The sequence below is a fragment of the Ochlerotatus camptorhynchus genome, unplaced genomic scaffold, assembly GCF_037179485.1.
Source record: "Ochlerotatus camptorhynchus isolate MF236.1 unplaced genomic scaffold, CSIRO-AGI_Acam_v1.1 ptg000304l, whole genome shotgun sequence".
Lineage (NCBI taxonomy): Eukaryota > Metazoa > Arthropoda > Insecta > Diptera > Culicidae > Ochlerotatus > Ochlerotatus camptorhynchus.
This window is the reverse complement of record NW_027040792.1, coordinates 3,675,008-3,701,615: the sequence shown is the minus strand read 5'-3', so window position 1 is coordinate 3,701,615 and position 26,608 is coordinate 3,675,008. Positions and strand designations below refer to the sequence as shown.

At 45.3% G+C, this 26,608-nt stretch overlaps 1 protein-coding gene across 1 annotated transcript; it reads left to right on the top strand.

The window, feature by feature from the left end:
• The first annotated feature begins 6,972 nt into the window (after positions 1-6,972).
• On the top strand, positions 6,973-25,570 carry LOC135707141 (rho GTPase-activating protein gacF-like). Its single transcript, XM_065228860.1, has 4 exons — positions 6,973-7,858; positions 22,786-23,583; positions 23,644-24,118; positions 24,192-25,570. Exons 1-4 carry the CDS (start codon positions 7,199-7,201, stop codon positions 24,596-24,598), a joined length of 2,340 nt encoding a protein of 779 aa, XP_065084932.1. The 5' UTR covers positions 6,973-7,198; the 3' UTR covers positions 24,599-25,570.
• The last annotated feature ends 1,038 nt before the right edge of the window (positions 25,571-26,608 follow it).

Sequence of the window (26,608 nt, the reverse complement as noted above, 5' to 3'; positions counted from 1 at the left end):
AGCTGATTTACAGACCTGCCGGTAAAAATGTTTACCGTTTTCGGTAAATTAAAATAAAATTACCGAAATTCGGTCATTTCATTTACAGTTTTCAGCAATAAAGCGAGAAAATACCGAAACATCTGTAATTTTTAGCATTACCGATCTAAGACGGTAATTTTTTTAACCGAACTCAGGGTCTCTGTTTAAGTGTGTGGATGCTAGATGATAACGTCCTTTATCAAATTATGTATGGAAGAAATCTAGATAAACATTTCAAAAGGTCCTATCTGCATTGATCGATTCTCTTCATCGACTTTCTCTTTGGTCAATAATTTAGCTGCAAAACCTTTCCCTGTTGTATTTAACGTTCTGGACGCTAGATAAGAACCTCCTTTATCAAACTATGCGGTAGAATTAGCGCGAAATCTGTTTGCATAGCAGTGGTTATGAAAAGAGAATGTCGATGAAGAGAATCGATCAAAGCAGATAGGACCATTTGTAATGTTCATCGAGAAATAGCCCAAAATCTCAACAGTGAGCATGCATAAGGGCCTATACGCGATGATCGATTCTCTTCGTCGATGTTCTCTTTCGTTCATAACTCGCTAGATTTAACGTTTATCGGTGCGTTTGCTGTTGCTTTTGATAGCCAATACAACCTGTTACTACTTTGCATTGAACAAATTCTAGAAAAATTTTTCGCTTAGCTGTAGCAATGCAAAGAGAAAATCGATGAAGAGAATCGATCAAAGTCACTTACATCCCTTTCCTTCTAACCCCCTCATTTGAATCTTTTTACGATCGCAAAATATAAGAAAAATAAATTCAATCAAAGTGTTGATGTAACACATCGTGAAGTTTACGATTTTCAGAGTTGGGAGGAAATGCCGAGGGAAATGCTATACAAAATTTATATAATATATATATATATATAGTATATAATTTAATATCAAAATGAAGCTATAGTGCGATAATTTGTTAGCTGAACATTGCATTAGGTCCTAAGTAACATTGACAGATTATCTTCGTTGACTTTCTCTTTGTATACCCATGGCCACGTAAAGACATTCCCAGGTATTTTTAGCACATAGATCGATAAAACAAACTTTTATCTAGCAACTAATATCACAAACACAATAAGAAACGGTTATGTGCTCAAGTTATTAACGAAAGAGAAAGTCGACGAAGAGAATCGATCAATGTTACTTAGGACCTAATGCAATGTTCAGCTTGAGACAAATTCTGAAGAGGATAAATTGGTAGTTCCGCTATAGAGAACGGCAGTGTGATAATTGAACATAAGTTGAAATGTAGCGAAGGGCCAATAATGAGACAATACTAATCAAAAACGCACTCCTTTACCTAGTTCATACTTTGATGAATAAGGGGATTTGAAGTATTTCCATATCCTCGACCATAACAAAACACTGAAAATGACGGATCCTCCTGCGACTCCTTCGCTGTTGTTTGCTTAATGCAAAAAAGTACATATGGTGGGAGGATTTACTAACGTGTCCGAATATAAGACTTCACTGTAGAACACGGTAGCCAGCGTAAACACATTAATGTGAAAAATTTCACACATTTCGTAAAAAAAGGGGCCTACTCATAAAATGTGTAAACTGCGTTTGCACATTTATGTGTAAGCCCATCAAATGTCAATAGATGAGTATTTTTTTCACATTTTTCAAGTACGGTTTTTACTGCAATTGTGTAAAAAGTAATCATTTATAGAATTTAAATATCACGGAACCAATTTGTGTTCATTTGAGTTAAAAATATATATGTTTATTAAATAAAAATATGAATCGTTCAAAGTAAATTAGAAACATGTTTTCAACAAAAATATGTATGTTTAAATTAAATTCAAAAGCATGTTTATTTCAACAATACATTTTTAGTGTGTCCTTTTTTTCCTTCTTGTTTACATTCGGCAAACTTAACCGAAAACGGCCTGCAAGCGGCGAAACCGAAGTAAAGGGTCCGGAAACCCACGCAAGCAAGTGTTCCAAGCTCGACAAAACCGGTGGAACCTCACAATATTAACGTCAATCCGTCGTTTCTGATGCCGATCCTATATCATCCTCACCCCACCCAACGTCGAAGGAAAAACAGATCATCCCCGAACACCAAACTTAGAAAGAGGCCGGAATGAGGACCAGCGTCAGAAACGACAAAACGACGCTCACAAAGTTTCACCGGTTTTACTGAACTGGATCGGATCGGACACCCACCCCGACGGCCTCCCGGATCCAAACATCTACAGGCTTTCCATAATCGCAGGAATTTAGATGCCTTGTTTATGCCACGTTTATTTTCAACACGAATATTTTGAAGCATTATAATTGGTTTTAAGCATTATTATCAATGGATTCAAACATAGAATACGTTTGAAATCAACCTAGTTTATGTTTGTGGCCAGAACAAACTAAGTTTACGTTTAAATTTACCTCAAATATTTTTGTTTTGACGGTAAATTTTTCTGCGTGCACGGATACGAATTTTGTTCATTTCAGCAATATAGAATTTGGGGAAACCATTTTAAGCGTGTTCTTGTTTAAATTCGGCCAACTAAACCGAAAACGATCCACAAGCAGCGAAACCGAAGTAAAGGGGTCCGGCAACCCACGAAGGCAAGTGTTCAAAGCTCGACAAAACCGGCTGAACAGTATCAACGTCACTCCATCGTTTCTGATGCCGATCCCCATATAATCCCACCAGGCATCAAAAGAAAAACCGAAAATCCAAAATGGATTCTGAATCCATTCCGGATATGAGGACCAGCATCAGAAACGACCAAACGAAGCTAATATCACAAAGTTTGTCCGATTCTACTGAGCTGGAACCCACGGACACCCACAAGAAAAGTAGAGGTATAATAACATCCATTTGGATGTCATATTACATCGCTACTTTAATTACACCGAAACAAAATTACCATTGTCCATTACGTTGCATTTGTGTAATATTCACATATTAATAACATAATTATTACACAGAATCAGATGCAACCAAGTCATTCCAAAATAGTTGTGTAATATTACACAAAATTTGTGTAATATCATATAATGTTGATGCTATATTAAATCTCGCAACACTGCCAAACTTCGTTCTGATGATGATTGATGCGCCATTTTAAGTTTGTTTGTTGTCGGGAGTGAATGTTTTTTTTTTTATCAGCGTCGAGCTAAAATCTACATGTAAGTAAAATTATGCTTAATTTTGTTTTTGAATGGTTCAATCACTCATTCCGGTTGATTTAATACGTCAAAAACACGAAAAGACCTCCCCCAAATAGCGAATCTCCACTGTATTCGAACAAGAAACAATTTCGTCTTCCTCGCCGTTTTAGCTTCTCGCACATGAATGTCATTTGTATCATTGTATCTTTTATCCTTTCAGTGACTCCACGGCAGGAACAGCTCCATCCGCATTGCTGAGCAGCACTCGTGCAATACGCTAAACGGACACCCAATCACAGGTACTAGGTACACCAAAAATTATGTTTATGTAGCGCTGTATCACATGTAAATTTTGAAAATTACAGATGCGTCGTGTATGCCGTAATAATATCCCTTGACCGACAAGATCCTGCGAAACACAGGTGAGTGCTTTTTGAAAAGAAAAAAAAAACAAACTAATTGTATGGTGTCAGTCGTATTAAACAGTATTAATATTGGCCCACCGGGTATTCCGGGAAAGCCGGAAAACCCAGGAATTTGAAATCACCGGGAGTTCAATGGGAACACCGGGAAATTTGTGCTGCCTCACAACAACAACAACAAAATTACTCGTGTTTACGTTATCGTTATCCAATTTTATACTGAACCTGAATCAAAGAACGGAGGCCTAACATTTTAAAACGGCACATAAACATTTATGAACAAACTTTTGTAGGACCTTTACACGCAACCTGGATCGATTACGCATGCAAGCAATTAACCCTTTCCTTTCCATGGTAGCACAGATGATCCACAACTTTTCGATCCTTCTTAGGTTTGTAAATTCAGCTTTAAATAGTCAGCAATGATTTAAGCTTGATGATGAAGCAGTTGTTTAGCCAAAATCGAGATCCATCTGTATTTCAATTTTCAGTATTTATCATTCTTATCCAGAATTATTAACATGCAAGGTTAGAACATACATTTTATCATACCTATGTCTACGCGGATCATACCAGGAAAATTTATTTCAAATTTGAGTTATGTCCTTGAGCACTAGTGCCATAACTGGCTCACTTACCCTATAGCAATAGAAGACATTTATGTTAAACCAAGAGCAAATTTTCATTACGTCGAATGTAACAAAGGTAAACAAAGTCGAGCTATCAGTGTCAATCGATTCTCCTGCTATTACACTATATACTGTCCGAATATAGGATCAAATCCTATTTTTAAATTTATTTGCCAGTCAAATTGCTTTTTGACGTAATCACCTTCCGATCAAAATAGTTTTCGATGTTAATTAAGTCACCCAATTTCTATGGAGATGCCGTTTGACTTAAGTAACAGCGCTGAGAAACCTGTAAAAAGTGTACGTTTGTCGTTTCGCTTTCTCATTATTAAAGTGAATAAATCGAACTGTTTGTTGCTAAGATGATTTCGGTAGTCCTAAAATGATGAATGGGCTGCACGTAAGGAGATGTAATTGATAATTCTCCCGAATATCCTGGTAAATACACTTTGACTTAAGTAACAATAGGGGCCACCAAACGTCGTATAATAACTTTTGACTCAAAAACCAGTATTTTTTAGCATGAAAGCTAGCGATTTGCATTTGTATGATTAAAACCCTGCTAAATATGTTAAACATTGCTATCACTATGAGATTATATGTGTTTACTTGGAAATAGGAATAACTTTTCGGTCATCAAAACAAAACTTTATTTTTCTCGGATTGGTGCGAATGTTACTTACGACATAATGAAAATTTGCTCTTGAACCTTCTTTAGGTGTTAGGGTCAATATGACCCGAAAAGAACTTTCGAAACAGTGTTACTTTTTATGGTGAGCAACTAGAGATCTGATTTGAAAACGGCGTTAACAAACTTTAGTGGACCCTTTACTTGTCACCCGAAGTACGCCCATACAAACCAAAAACACTATTGAGTGGGACAAATTCTCCCCTTCCTAATGATACTGTTGGTTTGCGTGGGCGTACCTCGGGTGGCGAGTAAAGGGTCCACAAAAGTTTGTTTATAAATGATTATGTGCCGTTTTCAAATGTTAGGTCTCAGTTGATTTATTGCCGATTTCGCTTTTATCTTTTCAGAACATCTGCGACGAGATGTCTTGCCTTCTTCAACCAGACGGTGAACTGGGTGAACTAGGCAGAGACGCCATGCTTTCTGGGAGCCCTCCATGCTGACTAAAACTGACAGTGCTCTACGCAGTCCCGGAGGAAGTCCATTCAGATGGCTGTACCAAATAATTGTTAATTGTCCATGGTCCATGGCTCCTACCAGCCGGTGGTCCACCCTTCAACCCGGCGGACAACTCGACGTAAACATCCGTCCTCTGCTGCCGTGTTTGGTGCGAATGAATTTTACTGCCGCCGCTAAAGGACAGATAAATATATTGAATACAATTTTTATTAGGTATTTGTTCTTTTTTCCTTCGAAAACAAACATCTTTTTGCAACGCCGTTGAATCCTACTCAGTTGCTCATTAAATTGCATTGCTATCTCTTTTCCTACGCATATTTTACTCTGCTGTAAAAACTGCGATTATTTTTAGCTCTGAGTAACTGCAGTTTTTACAACTGATTAAAATTTATGTGAGAAAAAAGATAACAAAGCAATTTAATCAGCCACGTATACCTATACATCGTTTCTTCTTTACATCGCATCACTTTTACATCGCATCACTATTACATCGCATCACTATTATATCGCTTCGTTTACATCGCATCTGTGTACATCACATTTATTACGTCAGAAAAATTACATCGGTTTTGTGTGTCACATAATTTGATCCTGTGTACATCGTACAATGTGATATTACACAACCGATGGATTGATCTGGTTGCAGCAGTTTCGATGTAATATTCAACAACTTTTTTTGCTGTGCATAACTATTTTATTAGGGAAATCCAGCAAAACAGATTTACGGCAATAAAAAATGAGTGCACAGCAAAAAAAAATGTAATATCGATCAATGTAATTCAAGCTGATGTAAACACCAAAAAAAATGTTATATTGATCCTCGTAGAGTCGGTGTATAATGAGTCACGCCAAGAGAAAAACAGTTGAACTCGCATCACGGTTTTCGAAAGATTCCAATTCTTTTCACTTGGCAACAGAGGACTTCTACAACAACTTCAAATGACTTCTAGCGAGAGAAAAAATACTGCGGCTGTAGTAAGTCATTATATCAGTGGTTTTGTCAAATTATCTTAAGAAAAAATAGTAGAAATTCTCATTACTAATCATTACCGAGCGTATCCCATGACAATTTAACACTCACTGCGTGTTTATGCTCATTTCTTCGATTATATTTTATATTTTATTGCAATACCTTTCGTGAACCTTTCATAGCATCGTAATGTTTATTTACTTTGCACGATAGGTAGCCGCTTTGACAGTTCAATAGGTAGACTTGGCTTCACTCTTGGCGTGACTCATTATACACCGACTCTAGATCCTCGTATTGATCAATGTAAGTCAAGCTGATGTATGAAATAATGAGGTAATAGCAAAAAGCAGATACAATATTACATCAATGGATGTAATTTTGATCGCAAAATCGATGTAGATTGTACAATGTTATATTACTATAATTACACCAACGATGGATTTACCTGGTTGCAGCAGTTTGGATGTAATATTCAACAACTTTTTTTTCTGTGTGTGTAGTGTCCAAGCATCACGCAGCCGTCACAGTGAGCGCAAGATGCACCACCTGGGTCCATGGTATTTTTTTTTGTTTCTCCCCGAAATGTAGCCCTGGCTGTTTTCTTGCGAAGAGCTGTCAAACCGTCGCGATCTGTCCCAAGTGCTGTCAAAAGACACAACAAAAATCTACGTTCTGTTTGTTGTCGCGGCTAAAAATCGGAAAAATCGGCGAAGTTTGTTTAAAACCGTATCCGCGGTAGGCCAAAACTGATTCGTATTTACTGTTCCCGTGTGCGCGAGTGAAGAACCTGTGATTCCGCGGGCTATTTGGCAGTGGCACCCGCGCTAGATGTTGATCGGCACTCGGACTGCTAGGCACCCGCGATGAATCCGGTCAGTTTGTACATCACAACCTCGCGGCTAGTGTTCCAGAGTGGCTGCGGTGGCGGTACCGGTGCAGGAGCTGGCCCCGGTGGAACGGATTCCGGTGGCACCAATGGAAACGGTGCCAACAGTAGTGCCTTTGCAGATCTCAACCGACTGTTGCCGTACTTGAGGAAGAGTTTGAGCTGTGCAGTGTGCTGCCGGTTGCTGCTGGAGCCGCACACCCCGGCGGAGCTAAATTGTCAACATCACGTCTGCCGGGGATGCGTCGGCGAGCGGAAGAAGCTGAAACCGTCCTGTGGCGCGTGCAAGGATTATAACCGATATGTGGAGAACACCCAGCTGAGGATGTTGTTACAATGTTACAAGAGCATTTGCGAGTACATCAAAACGAAGCCGTTTTTCGCGGAGATCCGGAAGCAAGCGACGGGGAGTACATCGTTGAATGGGCTGTCGGTGACGGTGATGGGATCTGGCGGAACGGGTGGTGGAGGAGGAACATCCATAACCGTTCCGAGCAATTTGTTCGAACTGATCGAAGAGGGAGCGCAGTTTCAGGACAACTATCGGTGTAGTTCCGGGTTGACAAAGTCGGCGTATTCGATTCTGCCTTGCATTTACCCGGCGCCGCCGGTTACGGTGAGCGCTCCGTCCACACCGGTGAGTAGATTTTTGTTTTATTATATTAGCTGTTTAGAGAGATAGGTATGTACCTGTAAATAAAATCACTCACAAACTGGATCTGAAGCATGTACGCTGCGGGGTTTAAAATTGTACAAAAGTTGTACCATTAAGTTTGAAATTATTAAATTTTCTGAAGATTTCAAATCGCAAAGTTTCTTTAAGATTAGTATTCAAAATAAACAGCTCTTTAGGAGATTTTTTTTAAGATAAATATTCACTGAGATTTTGGAAATTATGTTTCCAACCAACAATTGAAATAACCCGGCGCCGGTGGTGTAGTGGTAAGCGTGACTGCTTTATCACTCCGATAGGTCTGGGTTCAATCCCAGTCGAGGTCGGTGGGATTTCTCTGAGACATAAAAATCTCTGGTCACGTCTAGTAAAGCCGTTGGTCCCGGCCCATAGGTGCGGTATCCTACGCAGGTGTGGAAGCTGCTTTCCTGCACATTCGATTGCCGTCGATGGATGGTAATCGATGTTCGTCGGTGATTGGCACTAGATTGCGGAACAGAGACCGACGTTAAATAATGGTTAGAACTAACTAACAATTGAAAAAGGCGGAACAACCAAACGTAAACAATGGCTTTAAACGCAAATTTCTCGAGAATCAAAACACACCCACGGAAACGAACAATGTCATTCGATAAAGGAAGGCTGCTGAATCATGTTGTCCTATAACTTTAACCACGCAACATCGAAGTCGTAACACTGCAGGATCTTTGCTGGACGGGACAAAAGGTATGGAAAAGCGGGCATCGGGCAGCTACTTTCTACGAGAGCTGTGGCACCACCAACGAGCTAGGAACCGGCTTTGTAGTGATGCGTAAGATGCGCCAACGCGTGATTGGTTGGCAGTCGATCAAGGCGAGGATTAAGGGTCGTTTCTTCAACTACAGCATCATCAACGTGCACGTACGACGGCTGTTCGCAACGGGACGTCAAAATCGTCATCGGGCGACATGAACGCTCAGGTAAGACGGGAGGCAATATACAGACCAGCAAACCGGCCAAAAAGCCTACATGCCATATCGGACGACAACGGCCCATTGCAGCCTCGCGGGGTATGGAAGTCCGAAGTACCTTTTTCCCCCGCAAGGATATCCACAAAGCCACCTGACCAACACACAGAAAACCAAATCGATCTCGTTCTAATCGACGGGAAATTCTTCTCTGATATTGTCAACGTCCGCACGTACCGCAGTACGAACAAAACTTCGGACCTCTACTTAGTTGCAGTATGCATGCGCTCAAAACTCTCGACTGTGCATAACACCCGTCGAAGTCGAACGCCGCGACTCAACATTGAGCAATTGCGGGACGCCGAAGTTGCCCAGGAATACGCGCACTAACCACGGAAGAGCAGCTTGGCGTAGCCTCTCTTGAAGATGGCTTGAGGGATATCCGTTCCGCTGCGGCGGCACTAGGTACTGCGATCCCGGACCGAAGAAATGACTGCTTTGACGGTGAATGCAAACTGTTAGTAGAGGAGAAGAATTCAGCATGAATGTGGAGCGATACAGACAAGCGCGGAACAGACAAAATTCGGTTTTCCGAAGGAAGAAGCATCAGAAGGAAGAACGAGATCGGTACCGCGTAAACAACACACGGAAGTTCTACGAGAAGCTAAAGGCTACGTGTCGCAAGCCGATATGTGCAAGGACTTGGACAGAAACCTAACCACGAACGAGTGTCAGGTGATTGAGAGGTGGAAGCAGTACTATGACGAGCACCTCAACGGTGATGCAGCGGAAAACGAAGGTGGCACGGCAACAGACTTTGGAGCACGCACAGAAGACGACAGGCTACCGACCCCGGAACTTCAAGAAGTTGAGTCGGTCGGTTGAAGAACAACAAAGCAACTGGTGTAGGTCAACTACCAAGTGAGGATAAGATATAACCGGAGGAAGGGATGGAAGGTGCCGTATGCCCAATCTAAAAAAAGGGCGACAAGTTGGATTGCTGCTGAGCGCCGCCAACAAGGTACTCTCCCAAATTCTATGCCGCCGCCTGTCACCATTTGCAAGAGAGTTCGTGGGGCAATACCAGGCGGGATTCATGGGTGCCCGCGCTAAAACTGACCAAATTTTCGCAATTTGGCAGGCTCTGTGAAATTCAGCGAATACAACGTGCCCACACATCATCATCCGGATTTCCGGATAAACTGACGCGATTGGTCAAGGCGACGATGGATCGAGTGATGGGCGTTGTTCGAGTATCGGGGACACTCTCGAGACCCTTTGAATCTCGAAAGGACTTACGGTAAGGTGATGGTCTTCCGTGTCTGCTATTCAACATCGCGTTAGAAGGTGTGATCAGAAGAGCTGGGATAGACACGAGTGGTACGATTTTCAGGAAGTCCATCCAACTTCTTGCCTTCGCCGATGACATCGACATCATGGCACGGAACTTTGAGACGATGGCGGAAACGTACATCAGACTGAAGGCTGAAGCTAGGCGGATTGGACTTGCCATCAACGCATCGAAGACAAAATACATGAGATGAAGAGGTTCTAGGGAAGAGTCCAAGTCCAATTGCGTTCAGAGGTTGTCGAGAAATGTGGACTCTGAATAAGACCATTACCGGCCGGGTTTTGTAAAATCATGAAGTTTGATATGTTGCACGACGGGTTTTGGTTCTTGTTGAGAATTTACCACTTCGGTATAGCCACCATTGGTCCAATAACACCATTTGAGTGAGAAAATATTATGTTCACCGTGTGTAATAAAACTTATATTCTGTCTGTACTACTAGTCATAACCAGACGTGCTTCAATTACGATCTAGAAACCTTTAGGTTATGGGCCCAGAGTTTCCAAGATGTTTCAAATCTAGGCCGGTGTTGGAGATGGAAACGGAAGAAATATCGGAGGACATGCCGGAGCTGTAACCGGAAGACAATCTGGAGGTGGAGGCGTATCGCTGCCCATGGTCGAGAAAACTATTCTTCGTGGGCATTCGCGACCAAAATGATGCTAATCCGTGAGGGACCGTGAGACTCAGTGAATGTACCGGAAAAAGGCGATCCGGAGAATGCGCAAACACTGAAGGCATTAGCCACAATTTGCCTGAGCATCGAATCGATCAACTATAGCTTGGTGCAATCAGCGAATTCAGCGAAGCAAGCATGGGACAACCTCAAGAACGCTTTCCAGGACGATGGAATGACACGGTGGATTGGATTACTGCGTAAGTTGACCAGTGTCCGTCTAGGCGACTACTCCACCGTGGAGGCGTACGGAAATGACATGATGATTACAAGTCATAAGCTGAGCGATGCAGGCTGCAAGGTTGATGATGAATGGTTGGCCAGTCTGCTGCTGATGGGACTCGCCGATGACGACTCGATGATAATGGGCCTCGAGGCGTCTGGAAGGAAGATCACGGGAAAGCGGTAAAGGCCAAGACTCTACAAGATGTCAAGGTTTCCAACAATTCAAGCTTAAGCGGACATGATGGTGCGTCCTATTCCCAAGTAGCAAAAAGGGTCGGAATCATTCAGGAAGGCTGGCGTAAAATGCTACAAGTGCAAGCGTTTGTAGGAACTATGCTACGGAGTGTCCAATGAAGGATGAGAAGCAGAAGAAGGTCAAATCGAACAAGCATTTACGGTAACCCATTCCACAACCACGCACAAGGTGAGTTGGATATTCGCTTCAAGGAGCGAATGAGGTTCAGCAGCGAATCTGCTTGGCAAACAATGCTGTGTCGACAGTAGAGGCCGTTGGCAGCCTGAAGATTGAACCAGATGTCGGCGATGACACGTGCAATGTTAATTTGTCCAACGTGCTGTGAATTCCCGATCTGGCGATCAACTTGATATCCGTAAGATTTGCAGCAGTGGTTACACAGTAACGTTATCGAAAGATGCATGCGCGGTGCGATTGGCTTCCAACGAAGTGGTAGCTATTGGAAGAGAAAGTGGTGGACTCTATACACTATGTTTGGCAAATGAACAAGTATTCTGCGTGGCCAAGGAAGAAACCGACATGGTGTTGTGGCACCGAAGAATGGGGCATTTGAACATGCAAAGTCTCAAGATGCTCGGGTCCATAGCAGCAGGGATCGATTTCGTTGATGCAGAGGTCCAGGCTTGTATTGCGTGCTTGAAGGTCATCCCTTCAAGAGGAGCGGAATTCGTGCAGGAGAAGTGCTTGAGCTGATCCATAGCGATTAATGTGACCCGGTGGAGAATGCGTCCATCGGTGGTAGCCTATATCTCCTAACATTCATTGACGACAACAGCCGCAAGCTGTTGGTGTATTTTTTTTTTGAAGTCGAAACAGCCAGTACTGCAGTGTTTTCAAGATTTCAAGGCAATGGTGGAAAACGGATCAAGCGCATGCGGTCCGATAGTGACACAGAATACGTAAACGGTGATTTGAAAAGTTTCTTCGCAGATCCGGGATTCACCACAAGGTTACGGTGCCGTACAATCCGGAGCAGAACGGTCTAGCTGAGAGAGCGAATCGAACGATCGTTGAACGAGCTCGATGCCTTCTGTTTGATGTCAATCTGGAGAAGCGATTTTTGGGCGGAGGCTGTTTCAACTGCTGTATTCCTGTTCAACCGATCACCGAAGAAAGGTTTACGAGTAACCCCGGAAGAACGGTTTACTGGTGAACTACGGGTGTTCGGTGCGAAAGTGATGTGCCATGTGCCCAAGGCAAAGCGATCCACGTAGGATCCGAAATCTGTACATGGCATTTTCGTTGGATATTCCGAGCGTTCGAAGGGACTTATCCGTTATCCGTTATCCGACAGCTTAAAAACAACAAAGCAGCTGGGAGAGATGGTATCGGAGCGGAACTTATGAAAATGGGCCCGGATAAGTTGGCCAATTGTCTGCACCGACTGATAGTCTGGATCTGGGATACATAACAGCTACGGGAGGAGTGGAAAGAGGGAGTAATATGCCCAGTATATAAAAAAGTGTCGTGAATATCAAGTCCCTACGCACCACCTATTCATCGATTTCGAGGCCGCTTATGATACTATCGACCGTGAAGAGCTATGGAAGATTATGGACGAGAACGGTTTTCCCGGGAAGCCGACCAGACTGATCAGGGCTACGATGGATGGTGTACAGTGCTGCGTGAAGATATCGGGTGCGCTATCGGACTCGTTTGAAACTCGCAAAGGACTTCGACAAGGCGATGGTCTTTCCTGCCTCCTGTTCAACATTGCGCTAGAAGGTATTATGAAACGTGCGGGCTTTAACATGCGGGGCACGATCTTCAATAAGTCCAGGCAGTTTATCTGCTTCGCTGACGACGTGGAAATTGTCGGAAGAACGTTTCAGGCCGTGGCGGAGCAGTACACCAGGCTGAAACGTGAAGCAGAGAAGGTTGGATTATAGGTGAATACGTCGAAGACAAAGTATCTGTTAGCTGGAGGAACCGAGCGGGATAGGGCTCGCATAGGCCGAAGCGTGACAATCGACGGAGATGAGTACTAAATGTCCCATGTACAAGACGCTGATAAGACCGGTAGTTCTCTACGGGCACGAGACGTGGACGATGCTCGAGGAGGACCTGCAAGCACTGGGTGTTTTCGAACGATGAGTGCTTAGGATCATCTTTGGCGGGGTATGTGAGAACGGTGTATGGAGGCGAAGGATGAACCACGAGCTGTCGCAACTCTGTGGCGAACCCTGTATGCAGAAAGTTGGGAAAGCTGGGCGGGTACAATGGGCGGGACACGTTTTAAGAATGCCGGCCAACATAAATGGTGTTTGCCTCGAATCCGGCCGGTACAAGATGAAGAGGAGCACAGCGAGCAAGTGGGAGTGTGTGACGGTCAAGAAATTGGAGACAAGCAGCCACGGAGCCGAGTGAATTGGCGTAACATTGTGATGCAAGTGCAATCCTGAGAAATGGCAAAGTCTTTGTGTCACGTGATGTCGTCTTTCTGACCGAAGGTAGCGGAAGGAAATACTGAACAGAAGTTGGAAGTTGAACCTGTGAATGAAATGTTGATGGAGTTATTGAAAGATGAAATCGTAGAGGGTAGTGAAGATACCGGCTCATAAGCAGTTTTTGCCAAACTCAATGGATGAGATCAAGAAAACCTATTGGAAGAGGACGATTTTGAAGACGAAACGGATTACGACAGTGAAAACGACACCATTGATACGATTCTGGTAACCTCGTCTGCGCTCCCCTCGGAACAAGAAGAGTAGCAAAATGTTGTCAGGCGGAGCGATCGGGAGCGCCGAACCCCAGGCAAGTATCAACATTTTGATATCACATAGCAGGAAGCCTTTGAAGTCTAAATGGATCTTCAAGCGGAAGTTGAATCCGGACGGATTCGTGGAAATATACAAGGCAATACTTGTTATCAAAGGACTCTCGCAGATCAGGGGAGTTGATTTCAAAGAGACCCATACGCCCGTGGTAAGATACGCAAGCTTCCGATTCTTGTTGGCTCTGGCGGCGCAGCAAGGAATGCGTATACACCAAATGGATGCGGTAACGGCGTTTCTTCAGGGAGAGCTATCCAGTGAAGAAATATACATGGAGCAACCGGAAGCCCAAATAACATTGCAAACTTTATAGAGGTTTTATAGCATTCTACAAGTCCAAACCATGGTCTACAGAACCCTAATAAAAACCAAAATTGTTACTTGGGAGGATTCTTCGTTTGGAGAAGGAGCTGTACGGATTAAAGCAAGCAAGCCGAGCGTGGTATTTGAAGTATAGACGTGGAGCTGAAACGCATGGGTTTGAAGCGATCTAGCTACGTGCGTGTATTTCAAAATAGAAGGCAAGACAATACTTGTAATCACCGTCTACGTAGATGACTTCTCGCTGTTTTCGACGGATCAAACTTTAGTCGATACCGTGAAGAAGCAATTAATGGCGAAGTTTCATATGAAAGACCTGGGAGAGGCCAAGCAGGCACTCGGTATGCGAATCACCAACTGTGACGACGCAGTTATGCTTAATCAAGTAAGGTATGTAGATGAGCTACTGAATCAGTTCAATATGAGCAACTCCAATACAGTATCGACGTCCATGGACCCACATCGGCGTTTGACGAAGATGGAATCAACCGAGCAACAGAAGCAACAAATGCAAAGGATTCCGTTTCACGAATTGGTAGAAGGATTGCAGTTTCTAGCGGCACTGCACACGGCCGGATGTGGCTTATGCAGTGAATGTGGTGAGCAGTTTCAGCAGGAACCCCAACGAATCACATTGGATAGTGGCCAAAAGGATTCTCCGATATCTGAAGGGCACAAAATCGAAGAAGCTTATTTTCCGGAAGCAATCGGAACCATTGATTCAGCGACGCAAGTTAGGGCATCGACCTTAAAACCCGTCGTTCTGTCACTGGGTACACGTTTCAGTACTGTGATGGATCCGTGGCATGGAGTTGTAGGCGATAACAAACTGTGGCATTGTCGACTACTGAAGCGAAATATATGGCTCTGTCAGGTGCGACACAAGAAGCTGGTTGGTGGCGTGGATTTCTTGACAGTGCCAATCTTCGGTGACAACCACAGTGCGATATGTTTGGCGGTGAAGGAGATCGGCTATTCGCCACGAAGCAAACACATGGACCTGAGGCACCACTTGTACGAGAGCAACTTGAGAGGAAGGCGATCTCGCTACATCACGTCAAATCCGAGCTTCAGAAGGCGGACATTCTCACCAAGCCCATTCCGGGTGACCGTTTCACTGAAGCTCTTAAGGATCTAGTAATAAATCAAATGCACGGTTAAGGAGGGGATGTTGTAGTAAGCCTTGAATTTGATATTGAAATTCTGTCTGTACTACTAGTCATAACTAGAGAGGGTCAGTTTAAGAGAGGAGCGGATTCAAAACAAACTGCCTTGCCAACCTATGCCTAGGTGATTACTAGCAACACTGCCAATGTAATCAAGATAGGCGATGCTCGATTGGCTCTGGTCTTGAAGGGACAAACGAGAGACTCCAAACGAAGTATACGGTTTAACAAGAAAAACGGAGAAAAGTTTATTTAAACGTCTGTACTACAATAAGTGCGATTGTATAATGAACAGTTATTAATTTTCACAAACAGGTAACGGGTCGTTGCCAGGGAGGGCTTCCCAACAACGTAACAGGGGAAAGCGACGGCTGATTGCCTACTACGCCAACACCCCCTCTCAATCGGCCATTCCAAGGCCTTGGCACAGCTTCTCCATGCGTCCATTTGCAATGAAGTGGTGCTTGATATCTATATACTTGCTTCTCTTGCTTTCACAATTCTTCGCCATACCTATCACTCTTTGATTGTCCTCAAATATTATGACCGGATCCGCAGGCCGCTTCAATTGAAGATCTTCCATCGCTTCCGAAACAGCAGAACTCAGCGACACATACTCCGCTTCACTCGAGAATGTAGCAACGGTAACCTGCTTTTTGCTCGACCACGATACAGGATTACCGAATACCGTAAACAGGTAGCCGCTGACTGACTTCCTGTTTTCCGCATCCGATGCCCAGTCGGCGTCAGCATATCCGACCAACGCTTCCACTGATTCGTCGCGTACAAACTTCAGGTGCTTTGTTTTCGTCCCTTTCAAATACCGTACTATACGCTTGAGGCATTGCCAATGGTTAACTGTTGGGTTCTGTTGGTAACGGCCCAGGAATCCGACGGGGAAACACAAATCAGGCCTGGTGCACAGCATTACGTACATAATTGTGCCCAGCAGCTCACGGTACGGTTCTTGGGTTGACTCACCATCACGGGAAACAACCAGGTTCTTCTCCATAGGCGTCTTGGTCGGGTTACAATCCGTCATCTTAAAGCGTATCAATATTTTTTCGATATTCGTTTCTTGAGAGAGTTTCATGGAATTCGTCGCACGGTCGTATTCTAGTTTCATACCTAGGAAACGACTGATCTCATCTTGAACGTCGAACTCAGGGCTTTCTTCAGATTCACAATCGTTTCAATCTTCCTCCCAGCGATGTCCATCATGCAGAATTATATAAATTTCGTCTCCTGATACCACCCGCACGTAGAGGCAGTAGTCGTGCAGCGATCGACGAAATCCCAAACTCAGCAACCGATCGTTGAACTTTTCATTCCAGCACCTTGGGGATTGCTTGAGGCCGTACAGGGACTTGAGTAAGCGGCACACTGTATTAGGGGACGCTGCAACACTGTCGGGAACCGCCATGTACAATTCATCTTTCAGGTCGCCGTGCAAAAACGCCGTCTTGACGTCCATTTGATGGAAGTGGAAACACTGTTGCACTCCGACCGCGAGAACCGCCCTGATGGTGGCCAGTTTTGCAACAGGAGCGAATGTCTCCTCGTAATCGACTCCAGCCTTCTGCAGGAATCCTTTCACCACCAGTCTCGCCTTATGTTTGATCGCATTGCCGGCCGAATCGTCCTTCAGCCGAAACACCCATTTCGATTTCAGAGGCTTCACTCCCTTCGGACAGCTCGTAAGACGCCAGACCTTGTTCTCCTCCATGGAACGTAACTCATCTCAGTTCATCAAACGATTCAACCATAGTTGTGGGCGATTACAATCTGCCAAATCTAGCTTGGGACTTCGATGAGGACGTCAGAGGATTTCTGCCTCTCAATACTTCATCAGAACAGGACCTCGCTGTAGTGGAGTCCATAGTGTCTGCTGGATTGAAGCAAATCAACGATCTGGTGAACACGAATGGTAAGCTTCTTGACCTGGTTCTCGTCAGTGACTTCGATTGCATCGAGCTGTTTGAACCACCCTCTGCAATTATGAAAGTTGATTGTCATCACAAGCCGTTGGTTCTAAAAGTTGACTCGCGTTCGAGAGATCATCCGCTCCCGTACCCAGCAGCCCGCAGTGAGTATAATTTTGCACAATGTGATTTCGATGTTGTTAACACGAGGATTGCCGCCTTGGATTGGGTACAAATACTTGACCAACCCACCATTGATGCCGCTGTCTCCGTATTCTACGACAACATCTATAAAGTAATCCAAGATACTGTTCCGGTGAAGACACGAAAATCTTGTTTGCAATTCCAACAACCTTGGTGGAATCCGCAATTGCGTAATCTGCGTAACCGTCTGCGTAAAGCTCGAAAACGTTACTTTCGTTCCCGGACCGCAGCAAACAAGTATACGGTGCAGCTAGTAGAAGCAGAGTATAATAGTTTGCAGGAAGCTCGCTTTCGTGAGTACGTCGACAACCTCCAGAGGGATTTCAAGGAAAATCCATCGTCGTTCTGGTATTTTATCAACTCTCGGAAAAGATCAGCTGGTATTTTCGTGGACGTCACCTACGGTAGTAGAAGCTCCACCACCGACACCGCTTCTGCTGACCTTTTCGCTGACTTTTTCCGAAGTGTTTTCGAACCCCTTCAAACTCCTCCACCGCAGCAATACATTGATCAGCTACCAAGATACGACATTCACCTGCAGCAGCTCATCTTCAGTCAAGACGCTATTCTCAAAGCCCTTTGCTCAGTTGATCCATCGAAAGGTCCAGGCCCGGACCGTATTCCACCGTCTTTCGTCAAGAACTGTGCAGCATCATTGGCCACTCCCGTTATGTCTATTTTCAATCGATCGCTTAAGGATGGCGTTTTTCCGGATGCCTGGAAGCTCGCCTCAATTACACCAATCTTGCACATGCACAAAGTGGAAAATTACCGACCTATCTCGATCCTGAACTGCTTGGCCAAAGTTCTCGAAAGTCTTCTGCATGAGAAGTTGTATCCAGCTGTTCAACCCATAATCTCAGAGTTTCAGCATGGATTCATGAAAAAGCGCTCGACAGTCTCTAACTTGATGACTTACACGAACACTCTTATAGGTAGCATCGAGAAGCGTCAGCAAGTGGACTCCGTTTACATCGACTTCTCTAAGGCTTTTGACAAAGTCCCTCACGACCGTGGATCGTTTGTTGGTTGAAATCATACTTATCATCCAGGAAGGCTTTCGTTAAGGTACGTGATTCCAGATCCGAGGTATTCCATATACCATCGGGGGTTCCACAAGGGAGTCACCTAGGACCTCTCATTTTCGTTCTGTTTATTAACGACGTGTGTGATATGCTAAGTTCCTGCAAGTTGCTATATGCGGATGATCTTAAGCTGTACCGTGTGATCAAATCGATCGTGGATTGTTGCGCACTACAAGCTGATATAGAGCGATTGTCATCCTGGTGTCAGATGAATGGAATGCAAGCCAATGCTGCCAAATGCAAAGTGATTACCCTTACCCGCTCTCACTCTCCAATCATTTTTGATTACTCTATGAATCAATCGACGCTGGAAAGGGTTAATGCCATTAAGGATCTTGGGCTCATCTTGGACAGCAAACTACGGTTTAACGAGCACATATCCATGACAGTTGCAAAGGCCAACTCCATGCTAGGATTTTTGCGCCGCAATACTGCACAATTCGACGACGTGTACGCCCTGAAAGCGCTGTACTGCTCTATGGTCCGCAGTGTTCTTGAATATGGAGTACAAATTTGGGCTCCATATCATACTGTTCATGTACTGCGCATCGAGAGAATCCAGAAACAGTTTATAAAGTTTGCATTACGACGTCTGCCATGGACAAATACAGATAGCTTACCTCCGTACGAGCATAGAGCAAACACTAACAAATCGCCGAGTCTTTCTCCAGAGGATGTTCATATTTGACATGTTTAGTAATCATAATGACTGCTGTTGTTTGCTCGGGAATATCAATTTCCACACTTCAGCTCGCCGTCTCCGCAACTATTACTTTCTGTGGACTCCCGGACATCGTACAGCTTACGGTTATAACAATCCTCTCGATAGATGTTGCAGACTGTTTAATGATGTGTGTGATGTTTTTGATTTTAATATAAGTAAACCAGTTTTTAAGAATAGGATTAAGTCACTTTAAACAGTCTGTATGGCAAAAATGTCAAAGATGGTGGTTAAATAAATAGATTCGGGTATATCTGCGGAAATCAATTCGCCAGAAATAGCTCTATAACCGATAAAGTAATCAAATAACTTACCGGGGAGCCTGCACTCCCGTTCGCTATGCCTCGACGACAATTCAATAGGAATTTCGCGTTTTTCTGTGGGCGAAGGGAGCGCATTTTCTGGTTGTTCAACCGGTTCTTCAAGATCATCGTCGGGTTCTGCTTCAATTCGATTAATTTCAGGTTCATCATTGGCTTCACGAATTTCATCTGGGGGGGGGGGGGGGGGGGCTGGCAACGTTCCCCCTCTTGCTCGAACGGGAAGTGGACGGTCAATGGGACAGCGTCTTCTTGCTGCATCACAGCGTACGGGAAGGACGACTCATCAAACTTGACGTCTCGAGCAATCGTAAGCTTTCGAGCCACCGGGTCCCACACGCGGTAGCCGTTCGGAGCGTACCCAACCATGACCATCCCCTTGCTCTTCGCATCCAACTTACGCCTTTGCTGCTTCGGAATCGACACGAAACTCTTGCAGCCACGAAGTTTGTCCAGATCCGGTCTGATACCGAACCACATCTAAGCCGGGGTAACACCAGAGGGCAACGCACTTGTTGGGATTCGGTTCATCAAGTAAACGCAGGCGAGGGCTGCTTCGGACCACAGCTGCTTCGGCATATTGGATGAGCATTGGAACGGACTTTTTCAACCAAGGTTCGGTTGAACCTCTCCGCTACACCATTCTGCTGGGGCGTGTACGCAACCGTTGTCTCCAGCTGTATCCCTTTTCTCTTGTAGAACTGCATCTGATTTGTAGAACAGTACTCTCGTCCCTGGTCCTCCGTCATTCTTGAAATGGACTTTCCAAGCATAGCCGTGACCTTTGCTTCGAATTCCTGAAATTTCTCGAATACATCTGATTTGCGCTTCAGCAAATATATCATCGAGAAATGATGAAACTGACTATGTAACGAGAACCATCCCATGCCGGTGGATCGACCGGCCCGCAAACATCAGAATGAATCCGCTCCAGCGGCCGGTTGGCCCTAGCTCGCGTTCCGTTGAACGGTTCTCAGCATTGCTTGGCTTGCACGCAAGCGTCGCAGAAATCAATTTTGGTTGTTTTTTCATTCATACCTTTCAGCATTCCTTTCCGGGCCATGGTCTTCAATCCGCGTTGGCCGATATGCCCCAGTCGACGATGCCACAGGTTTCCAATCGATACTTCGCAGTGATTCGCTTCAACTTCCTCCAACGACTGCTCAAGCTCAAGCTGCCTCGAAGGTGTCCAGTGGCCAGTAACTTACCACTTTTCTTCAGAACTGCTACGTTTCCAGAGAACAAGACATCGATCCCAGCATTGGCCATCTTCCTGACGGATATCAGGTTTTCACGTAGTTCTGGAACGTAGAGCACATTCTTCATATTGAAATGTACACCTTTGTTGCTGGTCACGTTGATTTCGCCAATCTGTTCAGCAAGCATAGCTTCTCCTTCCTTGGCGACCTTGATCTCCACGCGACTGGTCATCTTCTTCGAGGCAGCAAAAACGAACTTGTCGCCAACCAGGTGGTCACTGCACCCGGAATCAAGCATGAAAAGGATTCGTCCAGGCCGCTTTTCCGCAATGTTTGCATCGGCCATGAAACTGATGGCATCCTTCTTCGCTGAATTGGCTTCACGCTGGCGACAACCCTTTTTCATATGGCCGCGACGCCCGCATTTGTGGCACTTACCGATAAATTTCTGGGAATTCTTTTGGGATCTTGATTCACCCGAGAACGCTGCCAACTTGTCTTCAACTGAATCGCCCTGCCGGTCGGATCGCTTCCTTTCTTCAGCCTATAGACGCTGCTTGTTTCAGGTTTCCAAATTCAGGTCTTCTTCCACGACGTTCTCCAGGGCCATGCCTAGGGGATCAAAAGAGTCTGGAAGCGTCAAGAAAAGCTGCGACACCAGATCCCTTTCCGCCAGAGTTGCTCCGGCCGTCTTCAATTTTCTCACGAGCCCGTCGAATTCAAGTAGATGCGTCCGCATGTCCCCTTCCTTCATCCGCAAACGAGGCAACTGCTTCCATACTAACGATCTCGAACGATCTCGAGGCATTCGTCCGACAGGCAACCCACCAGCAACGCCTTAGAGATCCGGTCCGTTTCTTCAAACTTCTTCTTTGCAGCTTGTTCCGTTGGAGCCACCTCGGTCAGCACATCCGCGACGCCTTTGACTTCCAGGAACAGGCGCACTCGATAACTCCAGTTTTGGAAGTCAGCTCCGCTTCCACGCAGCAACGGTATGTTGCACGAAACGTCCTTCGCGGTGGTGCCTATAACCTCTTGAAGGGACAAACGGGAGACTCCAAACGAAGTATATGGTTTAACAAGAAAAACGGAGAAAAGTTTATTTAAACGTCTGTACTACACGAAGTGCGATTGTGGAATGAACAGCTATTAATTTTCACAAACAGGTAACGGGTCGTTGCCAGGGGAAAGCGACGACTGATTGCCTACTACGCCAACATCTGGCTTTGACAGTTCGTTTGGCTCAAATCCAGCCAGTCCGCTCCTCTCTTATACTAGATACCCGAGTCATAACTAGACGTGTTTCAATTGCGATCTAGAAACCTTTAATAATTATTACAGAACAATAAAGCCGAATGCCATTCCAGAGTGACCCAAAACGGAAACCGGAATAACTAACAGTTTGCCCTTTCGTGATTCGGCCTTCTGTTCCTATCCCGGATTTGCCATTATTCACCTACACAGACTAGTTCTATTCTATACCATAAAGCTGGGTTTAGACTAGGCAAGTTAAATGATCAACTCAGTTGAATTCAATTGGCTTGAAAAGTTGAGCCTGGTTCAACTTTTTTCAATTCAAGTGAGTTGATCAAGTTCACACGATCAATTCACGTTCAAGTCAGTTGAATTCAACTGACCTGATCAATTGACTTTCCCTGTCTAAACCCAACTTTCGTAATCAATTCGACATCAACTAATCCCTACCGCTTTACTCTCCTCCACAGCCCGTCTCCCTCGGAGGTCAATCGCAGAGTCAACAGATGATCATAACTTCCAGCGGGACCGGTGTTCAAGTGCAAGCCAAAGTTCATCAAACGGCAGCTCCCATCGGTACTAGCACCGGTCTAATCACCCTTGCCGACAAGCAACAGCAACTGCAGCAGCAGCAGCAGCAGCAGCACCATCAACAGCTCCATCAACATGCGAATCCGAACCGCCAACAGCAACATCATCATCATCAGCAACAGCAACAGCAGCACCACCACCAACACCAACAACAACAGCAACAACAACAACAACAGCAGCAGCAACAGAAGGAAATCAAATTCCGTTCGGCACCGATCAAAACCGTGTCCAATGGGTCCACCATGTATTCGGTGCTGTACGCGGGGAATGGCAATAAAATTACGATCAAAAGGAAAACAGACCCGCCGCACATCCAACGGAAGGCCACGATCCATACGCTGGACAAGGAAGGCCAGATCAAGCTGGCCAAAACGTTGGCCGACAATTCTGCCGCCATGAGTGGATTCAAAATGCCACAGACGACGACGGGACTGGCGACCAGCGGGGGTGGACAGGTAGGCCAGGGGAATGTCACGGTCGTCAGCGCCGGGGCCGTCAGCAAGCAAACGGCGAAGCAGCTGCTGAAACGAAGAGGATGCCGGTGTGGTAATGCAACGGCCACACCGGGAAAGCTGACCTGCTGCGGCCAGCGATGCCCGTGCTATGTCGATTCCAAGTCCTGCGTCGACTGCAAGTGCCGGGGCTGTCGGAATCCCCATCGGGCTGATGGTATGAAGGTGAGAATTGCAGTGCTTTTGTTTAGGGTCGACCAGGTTTTTTGACTACTTGTTTTTCAGGTTCGTCCTCACATTCCTGAGTTGCAGAATCTGGAAATTAATCTTCACAACCCGAACGACGAAGAAACACTGACTACGACCACGACGACTGTGTTGGGTTCTCAGACGGTGAGCTCCGTCAGCGGTGGGGGGAATCATTTCCAACCGTCGATGGCCAGCACCAGTAGTCAAGCGCAGAGTTCAGGACTAACGGCGGTCAGCACCGGCGGAAAGGGATTAACTCAGATCAGTCACCTGCCGGGTGGATCGACGCTTAAGATTACCCCCACTTCGATAGCTAATGTGCTGAATAGTACAAATCAAATCTGCAGTTCCGAAGGGATGGACATCGTGCCGAGCGGAGGACTTCTCGATTCCAATGGCTTCAGCTACATCACGCAGGCGAGCTTGGATGCGGGAACGCCGGTGGGGGCAGGTTCCACCACACAGTACTCCGTCCCGGGCAGTAGTCTTGCCAACGGAGGGACGATACATGGTAAGATCCAATAGATTGTGTCATTTTTTGTTTAAATCACTCAATTTCCATCTCTTCCCACGTCCGAATAAAGTGGTCGGCATCTATGCAACCCATCTCGGTGACGTATCCTGCAGCCCCACCCTGTCCAACATGATCCGAACGGACAGTGGCCTAAACAGTCTGCTTACTCACAAACCTCCGGACGCTCTGCTGACGCAAACGTCGCTCAATTCGTTGAGTATGGCCACCCCCTCGAGCCTGATGGGTCACGCACTGTTCAATCCGACGACGACGACCATGTCGACGAGTGGCATCACTAACATCATGAGCAGTAGTGCTGCTGGCGTGCACGGGAACCCGTCCGGATTGGAACTGACCGGTATCGGGGTGGGCGATGGAACCGGAATCGACATCAGCGATCAGTTGGACCTTTCCGGAACGAATCTGATCACCATCGACGGAACGCTGGACGATCGGTTGCATGCGGACGATGTCTAAGCGTGGATCAGTTGTGTGGTAATCGTATCTAATTTTACGACTAATGTTTTAGACTTTTTAGGTATTTTAGTTTTTCTCGTAGCAATTGTTTTGTTCGAGGGGCAGACCTCCCTCCTTCGGGGCGGGGCGAGGTCACGACTCTTCCAACGCTCCTGTTCATTCGCGAATAATGCATTAGTTTCCGGGACGAATTGTCCCGTCCTCGGGGACGCTGACAGAACCTACAAATGTAATTTCTTTTAACTGTCATCCATCTTCTATTTAGGAATAATGCTTTAGGTTTCGCTCGCTATTTTGTCGATATAATATTATATTCTAGGTAAAACGTAGAACACACAAACACACACTCACACATCCACACATGGTAGTTTGGTAGGCTTTTTTGTACTATTATGATTACTCTCATACATGTGTAAACGCAGGAAACAATGAAACAAACGAGCAGTTTAAGATATACCTATATTAAGTAGAAACCCAAGTCAATCGTCGCCGGTTGAACGCTGCCGGTGAGACGATCGCATTGCCATCGTGAGCTCGATCCCGATGGTGTCTGTAGTAGTGAGATGTTCGATTTTAAGAACCCCTCCGCCTCTTAGATTCCAACCCTACTAAACCCTACTCCCCCTTCCTCAGAAATCCAATCGAAGCTTCGGCATTTCTCCACTTCCTGTACCTAAAACGAAGCTTCATCGATGATTCAATTTGCGAATGAATATAGCTCAGCTTTTAATTTAGCGTCTGTTTCCAATGAATGAATGAGTGATGAACGAAATGGTTAAATGGTTAAACAAGCTAGTATATTATCTCAAGAACAATAGTGGATGTCAATTCTGGGAGGTGGTAATAGCGTCGTCCCGGACTACCTACTATACCTATGCGGGCTTTTGGGTTGGAGAAGGGTCCGACTCGCGTGTGAAAGGTTACAAAACAGTAAAAGTATATATTTCAATAAACTAATTTTTTGTCAATGTATCTCTCATGGTAGTAACTTATTTTGAACGAAATTCATTGTGAACTTTCAAATTTATGGTATTTTGGGCTGGTATTTTCGGAGAATTTGTGATATTTTTACATGGATTATTAACTACCGGTCAGAATCATAAAGGCCTAACTTCAATAATAATAACTAGCGCTAGATTAACATTTATAATCCAGATGATACCGAAACCAAGCCGACAAGCAAACCTCGTCACCCCCACCGTGTACGATTGACGATGTTTAGCCCAGCTCTGCGTGCAAGCCTGCTGTCCTCCTCTTGGATCGCTGGGGTTCGAAACAGAGGACTTCCGTAATGTCGTGAATTCAGCCGAATCTGTCAATATCAGGCCAATTAAACAGCCAAGTGAACCAACCGAGCGCCATTTACGAGAACTCTCCACAGGTTGTTACCATCCTAAATGATAACATTTTGTATTTTTATTTTGTGTGGGGACGTAGGGCACCATTTGTTCAGCAAACTTCCAATTTGAATTGCGAACGGTAGTACCGATAATGATTGTGGGTGACGAGTGAAGTCGGCTGCAGTAATTGGAACGAAAATGTGGTAGCGAACGAGAGAGCTAAGTGGTGTGAGTGTGACTATAGGTGGATGTAAAGAGCCTGAATTTATTTTATAAATTCAGCCTCTTTAGGTGGATGGTGAGTCGGTGTGTAGCGAAGCGATGCCTCTGGGCAGACGTTCGGTGGAAAAATGGTAGAGACGGCAGTGGAAGTGAGATGCGAAGCACGAGGTTCGCGTCACTGCAGGAAGATAATCATCGTTGGTCTCATGATGGAACGACGACATCAGACTGCCACTATCAAATCATCGTCCGCTGGCCACCATCAGGGCACCGTTATCAGGCCACCGCCATCCGGTCACCACTATCCGGTCACCACTATCCGGTCACCACTATCCGGTCACCACTATCCGGTCACCACTATCCGGCCACCGCCATCAGACTGCTTCTATTCTGCTGCCGCCATCGGGCTACTACCATAGGGGTGCTTCCGTTCGGCTGCGACCATACG